The 9856-nt window shown below is 28.3% G+C and overlaps 1 protein-coding gene across 1 annotated transcript; it reads left to right on the top strand.

Moving 5' to 3' along the window:
• Nucleotides 1-472: 472 nt before the first annotated feature.
• Nucleotides 473-3305, top strand: LOC114416003 (ethylene-responsive transcription factor ERF114-like). Its single transcript, XM_028380882.1, has 2 exons — nt 473-1228; nt 2550-3305. The coding sequence occupies exons 1-2, from the start codon at nt 991-993 to the stop codon at nt 3119-3121; spliced, it is 810 nt and encodes a 269-aa protein (XP_028236683.1). The 5' UTR covers nt 473-990; the 3' UTR covers nt 3122-3305.
• The last annotated feature ends 6551 nt before the right edge of the window (nt 3306-9856 follow it).

The following is a 9856-nucleotide window of genomic DNA, read 5'->3' as shown; positions in this document are numbered from 1 at the left end:
TTAATTATAATAATAATTTAAATTTTATATATTAAACAAAGACTATCCTAAAATGAAGATAAAAATGTCTAATTATTTCTATAAAACTTTTTTCTTAATATGAACTGATTTTAAAATATGAGTTAAATATTTATGTATTGATCGTGCAAAATAATTTTATATTATATTCAATGTATTGTTTAAATTTTTTTTACACTTTTAATATATAACCATTTTTCTCTTAAAATATTTCTAATTAATACCGAAGAACATGTACTAATTCCCTTCCTTCGAGAAAAAATGTTCTTACGTTATACCATTCTGTTTACACAAACTAATTATAATATATCACATAATTAAAGATTTTTTCACACATCATCTAAGATTAATTTGTTTGAAAGATGAATGATATGAAATATTCTTTTTAATTATAAATAAAACCCATATGACTCTCACTTTTCATTTAATAACTTTACTTTTCATTTAATAAAATCTACATAAATTTCAATGAATAATAGAATATATTAAAAAAAACGTGGCACAACAGCATTTTTCTTCTCTAAAAAGTTACAAATTGATGAACTTTTGATTTTGGAGTGTTCTGTTTCAGTGTGCTCTCATTTGTCTTGGGTTCACACTGATAAACACGGCAACGAGACATATAAAAATAATGGAACCAAAACCCTAGCCTCTCCCCGCTCCTAATTCTCTTCCTCACAGATCTATTTTTTCTCTTTCTTTCTTTCGTTCGTTTTTTTTGTTTTAACCTTTACGTTTGGTCGATCTAAACACGAGTATCATCCACTATCTTGATTTGATTCTTGCCACACTTTGTTGCACAACCCGATGATGAAACATAGAACTCAAAAGATAGCCAATAACACTCAAAAACTTTGCAGTAGGGGCCACGTTAACAATCAATTAATTTAATTGATATATATATGTGTGTGTAAATATCTCTCTCTTACACACACTATATATCAATAAGTTTCTGAAGTGGATCCTAGAGACATGGAAGGAAGATCAATATCACATTCTTCTGAAAGAGAAGAGGAATATGATTTGTTCCCAATATATTCTGAAAGGTCTCAGCAAGACATGTCAGCCATGGTTTCTGCTCTCACACAAGTCATTGGTGGCTCCAATAGTGATTCTCTTCAGCAGCATGAAGGCCTTTTAACTTCTTCACATAACAACACCTCAACCCAGAATAATAATGAACAATCCCAAGCACCACAACAAGAACAAGGTAATATAAGTTTTTCACTCATTATCCTTGCTATCATATTTAATTTATTGCGTTCAAATTGGATTTAAAGGCTAGGGTTGATTTTTACGACTGGGATATTATTATTTGTTTTCCGTACTTAATTATGTCCCTTTTCCAATACTATTCCTTTTTGTGCCTTTGAAACCTCTTTTCTTGGTTCAAAGTGTTCACATTTCATATTCCAGTACCCTTGAGCTAGTGCAACATTAAAGAGTTTTAATTTAATTTCTTTCTTAATTAGAACCACTAACTTCCCCTGCAAGCCTACAACTGAAGCACGTACGCTGGAGGTTCATGCACAACCCTTCAATTTTTGTTTTTATAGCATGTCATTATTTTTTTAGTCTTAAGAGCGAGCTTTAGCGCAGTCCTAAGGTTGCTGCTTAGAAGTCATTAGTTTAATTTTTTAGAATATGTTTAGAGCTTTCTGTACCGAATTGCCTTTTTCTAATGCTTTTCCAATCTTGATTCTAATTTTTATATACAATATCCTAGTGTTTTCCGCAAAAGAAGGTAGAGGATCTCCTTATATTAATTGGTATTGACCACGATAAGGTGTGTATATCTATATATATATGAATTGAGAAATTATATTTAATTATATAATTTTTCAGTATTGTTAATTATTTAATTGGTATAAAAGTATTGGGAGAAAAGGAAAATAATCTGTGGACAACTCTAAACGACACCTAGACAGATAAAGAGAGAAAAATTTAAACATAATAGTTGTTTTAATATGATAAGAACAGAAAAATAATGAAAAATTGTGAATGTTAATGAAGTGTTTTGAAATTGTTGGATGTTTAAATATTACTGCTCACCAAAAAGAACAGTTTCCAAAGCTGACAATCTATCATTCTCTTGGTGAGAATACAACGGTCCCACTTGAAATACAAGTTGATGACGAAGCTATCAAGTAGCAAATTAAATTTAGTTTCGTAATAACACATTATCGTTCATGTATCTTTGAGCCAATTAATGTATTCATATATAGGATCTAACATTTTTCATTAAGTTTTTGTATAAGATATATCACAAAAAGAGAAGGGAAAAAAAGTTTGAGATGATGGAAGAAAATAGGGGAAAACGTTATAGCTAAAATAACTAATAAAAAAATATTAAATCACCAATAAATTATTTCCTTGTATATTATTTTTTTTATCAGAAAATGTTAATAGAAAATTTGAATGTGCGATTTCTTTTCTCCTTTTTTTTTCCTATATTACTGGAGTAATCTTATATATCTCCTTGCATATTATTATATGGATATATAATTAATGAAAGTCTTGGGATTGTGAAGGGAGTGTAAGAAGAAGACACTACAGAGGAGTGAGGCAGCGTCCATGGGGAAAGTGGGCTGCAGAGATTCGCGATCCGAAGAAAGCAGCGAGGGTATGGCTTGGAACCTTTGAAACAGCTGAAGCTGCAGCTCTTGCTTATGATGAAGCTGCTCTTAGATTCAAAGGAAGCAAAGCAAAACTCAATTTCCCTGAAAGGGTTCAAGGCACAGCTAGCGAATTTGGTTACCACCTCACAAATCAGCACAGCACTAGTAGTCATGATCAGCAAGCTTCTAACCCTATTATTACTCCACACTTTGCTACTACTCAAGAAACTTATTCACCAAGTCATCACTTTCAATATGCACAACAACAACTCATGGGTGGTGGGAGTAACAGCTTCAATAACAACCAAGATATGCTTCGTTTCTATGGGGGACATAACATGTTTGTTTCTTCTCAGCAATCTGCATCATCGTCTTCTTCCACTGCACTGTCTCAGAATCAGCAGGATGAGTTGCTGAGATTTTCGATGCAATTTGGAGCTTCTTCTCATTCTGACCATTCAGGGAATTGGAGGGGTGGACAATGAACAAGATACGACATATGGATGTTGATTTGTTCCGCAACTCATGGTTTAAATTTCTTTGTTTTTCGTCAGTCACGGCATTGCATGCTGTTATTATATTTTCATGACCTTTTAAGTTATTTTAATCTCTTGTATGTGTTGCCAATGATGAAATGTTTGTTTAATTTGGAAAAGCATGGTGTTGGTATACCTTTGTCTTAATTAAAAAGGAAAGAACACGCAATCTGAGCTCACACATTGAATGGTTCGTAGTCTGTATGTATAATATATATATATAATATACTTTCACTAAATAATATATTATTTAAACTTTTAAGAATATTTCAAATGTTTAAATACTAGTTTAAAATGATGAATTAATTAATTTTTTTTTATTAAGCTTCTATAGTAGTGGTGTTTCTCGAAAGATACAGAATCTTCCTCAAATATGTTGCCGGTGAATAAGGCTCTAGTTGAATAAATTTTCAACATATAAAAAGAATCTCTTATAAATTAAAATTAGTTTATATATAAATTAAAATTAAAATTTAAAAATTTAAAATGATTTTATTTTATAAAATTTAAAATGTATAAGTTAATTTTAACTTATGAAATAAGTTTAGTTCATTATATTTTTTTTTCCTATAATATATTTATATTCAAACACGTACGACCTAAGATAGAAAACTCATTAAGAGTATGTGTAAAAAAATAATAGAAGGGAACGAAAAAATTATTAGCTACATAGTATAAGACCGTGATATGATTCTAGTAAGCTCAACAAGAGACATATATAAAATCGAGTTATATTAATTTTTGTTTAAATTAAAAGGTTGAATGTATATGGTATAACAATTAGTTGAGATTATTTTTTTTATCCTTAAAAATAAAAAAAAAAGTACACATACGTGTGTCTAAAGCATCAATATATGAAACTCAGACTCTCTCGAACAGAAGGTTTGAACACTAACGTAAAATTCTAAACCTGGATGGCGAAAAAGGATGGCGCTAACGCGTCTAATGTCGTTTAAATAAACACTTCAATGCTGCCACAAAATAAAATAAAACACTTCAATATCTTTTTTTATCGATGAATATTGGATCGTGGGATGATCGATCTCATGTTAAATAATTAATAAAGATAGCATACATGTTAATAAAGTACATAGCATGCATGTGTCATGTTGGAGTATTTATTTTGTATAGTATTTTTCTTTCTCATACATAACAAGAAAAATAAATTTGAAGAAAAATACAGATTTAGATTTGCATGTTAGCAAGAAATTATTATTACAACGTCATGTTATAAAAGAAAAAGAAAGATTGATTTTATTTTATTTTTACAGAAAAAAAGATAGAAGTTAACCTAATGGAACATAAATAGTAACAGGTTCTATATATCTATTATTAATATTTAATAATATTAGAATTCTTAATCAAATTTTTTATTTTATTTTGTTTTCTCTCTAATCAAAATTAACATGAGAATTCTTAATTCAAAATTAGCTACTCATTTCTTATGTTTTTTTTTATCTTTACACTTTTGAAAGAAATTTTTGTTTCTATTCATGTTTTTATTTTAACGTTCAAAAAAGTATTAAACATATATCAATTACTCTTGTCTTTTCTTATATAACTAGTTTTTTTTTTTTTGCATTGTATATATAACTAGTACTTTAACACGTGCAATGCACATGATAAATGTATATTTTATATAATTAAAATATATAATAAATAAATATTATTAAATATATATGTATATAATTGAAGTTTGCAATAAATACATTATTTTGCACATATAAATTGTATTTTAAATTTATGGTAAACAATTTATGTTGTAATACAATGTTATTTTTAACTGTTGATAAAAAAAAATTAAATATATTATAATTTAATGTCAAAATAAAGATGAAAAAGATAGATTAAAAGAAATAAGATATTAATTAAGAAAAAAAATCTTAAAAACGTTGAACCCTCTTGTTGAAGAAACACTTCTAAAAAACGCTTTCACTCAAAGATAGTTATTATAATATACATATATATAATATTTCATACAATTATCATAATGGAAGAGAAATAATAGTAAAAGTCATATGATTAGAAAGTTAAAATTAATTGTAATGCTAACAAAAATATTAATTATATTATTTAATCTGCATTATCCAATTAAGTAGAAAAATCTATATGAAAGGAATATTGTTTTTTTAAAATGGAAAAAGGAATCTATATTTTTTTAAAAATGTAGAAACTGTTTATTATAATATTTCTTATAAATTACTAATAATTAATTGTGATGCGTAGGCGCGCGTGTGTGAACCTTTTTATTGGGTTGTTGCAGGGCGGCAAGGCAAAGTTGAACCGCTACCTCCTGAGGTTCCCTTGGCTCGTGTAACACAAACCAAACCACTCACGAAGCCGAAATTGTAATTGTTCACACACACATATAGTGCTGTCAATTTGTCATGCATAATATGCTTTATTGCCAAATTAATTTGCTCAAAATTGATTAAATTGGTTCGCAACTACACCCCAAAACAATCAAAAAGGTTACCACACATTGCACGCAACTTCAAAGGAACATTGACATCAAGAACCTATCTAGTTGAATTATGAGTATGGTCAAATTTAATTCGAGTAGGAGTCGTTGAATTCGGCAATGGATGACCAAAAAGTCCATCTCTCGAAGCTGCAAAGAAGACTTCGATGGTGATTATTTGATTGCTAAATACTATAATTGTCTGGGCCTCAACTCTGACTGTTGACTGTTGAACAAGTCCCCTAGAATTTCACTTTCACTCTTTACTACGTATCAGCAATAGAATTAAATAAATCTCTCGTATCGTTTCTTTATTCCATTCTCAAATCTCAATATTATGTATATTTACATTTAACAATACGTGTTCTATAAGTGAAATCTCGACATTATGCGAACCAAGATACTTAAATATCTATGAAGAAAAATAAATACATTTATTTACTTTGTTTTCTATGAAGCAGTTTAATTTATTTTTTTTGTTTCTTTCACTTTTTTTCCATTTAATTTTTTGTTTGTCTCTTGAACTAAACATATCCTGAAACATGCTCACCAATATTTTTCTTTTTCCTTTCAGCTCTTCTTCAGTTACAAGAGAAAGTCAACACGCTTTTATCTGTGTCATTGACTTTGGAACTGTTTAGGTCTTCAGCCCATCTCCACATCGTCTTCAATTCCTTTCGGGCATCATTCGTCGGACATTGTCTGTTGTTTTCTCAAATGTCAAACTTTACGGTATTTAATGTAATTTCCTCATGGTCATTTTCAACCTGCTTATCACTACTTACACTTGCCTCTTGTAACTTGTAAGCGAAGAAAAATAGAAAATTCAGTTTCTCCTTTTTTTTTTAAAAAAAAAAATTGCTAATTAAATTAACTTATTTTATTTTTTTAAATTAAAACAGCCATAAATATTTGCTTCAGTGAAGTGTTAACTAAATATTCAAGTTTATAACAGCTAAAAACCGCTAATTTTTTTTTCCTAAAACTAAATTCGATCTTCACCCTCGAGGGCCTCGACCCACCTCGTTCTTCCCCGACACAATAATAGAATCGACACTGTATATATTAACAAAAGGAAATCGAAGAATCAGATCCAAGTGACAAAAAAGAGAGAGGAAAGATGGAATTGAATTTGAAGCTAATACAATCTTGAATACGTTACTTAGAAGAAATTTAAAAGCAAAGCAAAATTAAAGCCTGGGATCATTGCACCCTATTAAAAAAAATCAAACTAACCTTATCAAAATTCACATCAATTAAAGTGAATTGGCGATCTGAATGACAAGAAGCAAACTGAAAAAAAAATTATATATGTTTATAATAAAAATGAAAGATACAATAATATAATTAGGTTAGAGTAGGACACTCCTCCCGGATACTTTTCCCACAATGAAACCTCAAACCTTGCATCTCGAAACTCATGATTGGAGAACGCTGATGCAAGAAATAAAACTATCTACATCTTCTATATATCCTACGAAAACAAACCCCTCTTAGTGCCAAGTGTTAATCTTATAGGAAATTTTTTCCCTCCAAAATATTTTTCTCTTCCTTTTTAGCTTTGTGTTTTCTTTTTATCTATACTTATATAAGACCATAAAAACTCTATCATTCTACTCCCTAATAATAATAATAATAATAATTATTATTATATTCATAACTTATCATATTATTATAATAGTATATATATTATTTATGCATATATGAAATATTTTATTTTATGTAATATTATATTATGATTTTTTATTTTTTAAAAATATGAATCTATAATTTATCAAATATATTTCTATTACTTCAACAACATCTTTAATTATGTATATATTTATAATTGTCAATAATACGTTGTTGCGTTTGGTGGAGTGGTTTAGATTAATAGGGTCTTTGTCACAACCATAGTCATAGCATTCAATAGAATAGAATGTGCTTAGGAATGCGTTATCAAACTACATTTGAGAAGCACCGTGATAGAAGTTTAGGCTGCTACGGTCTAATTAAGGTTTCATTTTCAAGGAAATATGTTAGGTTTAAGAATGTTGATTGTATAGTGTTGGATAAATGACCCTCTCTTAAATAAAATTATTAACACCGATAAAGGATGATGAGAATACAACAAAGATTACAGCGTAAGAAAATAAAAATAGTAATAAATACAAGAATTTAATGTGATTTGACACATTTTGTTTACGTTCACGGAATAGTTTCAAAAGTATTTCATTATCACAAAAAATGATTACAAAATTATAATTCACCCTAAATTGTGTATCACTCTAGAAATTCGAGTATCTCACTCAATGGTTACTAGAAATAATAACACTCTCACACAAAGTCATTTTTCTTTCAACAAAGTGACTTTGTTTCTCAATCTCTCTTTTCACACACTCTCTCTTCATGTGTATCTTCTCCACTAATTTTCTTCTCTATTTATAGTGAAGATTGTCACCAACTATAATAAATAAGTTTTCTTAGAAGTTGAAACAAAAATAATTTTTAATGCATCTATTCAAATAGATTTCATTCAGTAAAATACAATCATCTATTTTACATTTAAAAAACTTAAACTTTAGTGGTAAAAGTTCAATTCCAATTATACATTAAATGTATCTTATCTTTTGACTTAAAATTCTACGATTTATAATTATACTACTTTTCTATCAAAACCTGGAAAATATAGATAGTATATTTATAACAAGTTCCTTGAACCTTCAGTTGTAGATAGATTGGGCAAGCTCGCTAGAGAAAGGTGTGGAGTTTAAATAAAGATATATTAATTGGTGAGGAGTTCTCCCAAAGTTCTATTCTAAATGTCTTTAGAAAACTTATGTGACGGATGTTCAAAGTGCACCATATATCATGCTTTATGTATTATTTTTAGAATTTTTCTAACTTGTGGAATGTTATAGAGAAGCTTCTTTTTTTTCCTTTTTATGACCAAGAAACTATCTTTGTTCCTGACTTGATGAGGATCTTGTAAAGCAAAAAGTTGTCATGTAGAAATTTAATTATGCATTCCTTGTTTGACTCAAGTTCACAATTTGTTACAACACTGTTAGAAAATATATTTTTTACATTGGTTATTTATGATTTTTAACATCGGTTATTAACCAATGTTGAAAGTATTATTGTTAACATCGATTTTTTAAAACCAATGTTAACGTAAAATTGACAGTGTTGATTTTTTAAATAATCGATTTTATATAATAAGAATTACACCAAAAAAAGGTATCAATGTTCATAACAGTCTTGACAGTTAATATCGATTTTAGTAAAAGCGATGTTAACTGTCAATGTTAACATCGATTTTATATAAAACCGATATTAACTTCCAAATGTTAACATCAGTTTTACTCAAAAAATGATGTTAACTTAACGTTTTTCGAAGTTAACATCGATTTTTAACAAAAACTGAGGTTAACGTATAAGTTAACATCAGTTTTGTAGAAAATCGATATTAACGTTTTTGGATGTTAATATTGGTTTTTTAAAAAAAACCAATGTTGTTATTAGGATTTTTTTTTTATATACATTGTCTCTTTTCACAAAAAACCCAAAAATTAACCTTCAAATTTCAAATTAGACCACACAGCATAGTATATATCATTTGCATTCTACTTTGAAACAGTTTTCAGTATAAAGCTAGCTAGTAAAATATCAATTGTAAAAAATCAATTGATAACTATGAATAAATAATTTATTAATAACTATCAATAAAGAATATTCAATGTTAAAAGGAAAAAACAATTGTAAAAAATGTAAAGCAAGCTAGTAAACTAAAATTACAAAGTTCTCCAACATCCTAAGTTTGATTTTCTAACTTTGAGATAATATTGTGTCCACTAGATGCGAAGTGTCTTAAATCTTTCTGCTTCCAATGGTCTAACATCATTAAAATACTGCATGATCAAATAAAACATAAGTTAATAATGTAATACCAATGATAAGTTAATAACATACGACGTTAACATCGGTTTTTTTAAAAACCGATGTTAAGAAAGTCTAATTATTTATCATTAAGCCACCACGTTTTTGTTAACATCGGTTTTGTCAAAAATCAATGCAAATGTGGCGATATTAAATCTACATTTTGTAGTTGTGCAAGTAGATGTTTACAAGGAGTGATTCAAATGGAAATGTAAACTTGTGAACCTTTTATCTACGTGGGCAATGAGTGTCTTGAATGCTCATACACTTAAGCAAGTGTATGTACAGAAAATAGAAATAGTTGG

The sequence above is a fragment of the Glycine soja genome, chromosome 6, assembly GCF_004193775.1.
Source record: "Glycine soja cultivar W05 chromosome 6, ASM419377v2, whole genome shotgun sequence".
Taxonomy (NCBI): Eukaryota; Viridiplantae; Streptophyta; class Magnoliopsida; order Fabales; family Fabaceae; genus Glycine; species Glycine soja.
This window is presented reverse-complemented; position numbering and strand designations above follow the sequence as displayed.

Excerpts from the sequence above, each read along its gene's own strand:
- LOC114416003 (XM_028380882.1), top strand. The coding sequence starts at position 991 with ATGGAAGGAAGATCAATATCACATTCTTCTGAAAGAGAAGAGGAATAT. Across the intron at positions 1,229-2,549 it reads AGCACCACAACAAGAACAAG|GGAGTGTAAGAAGAAGACAC; the intron begins GTAATATAAGTT and ends GGGATTGTGAAG.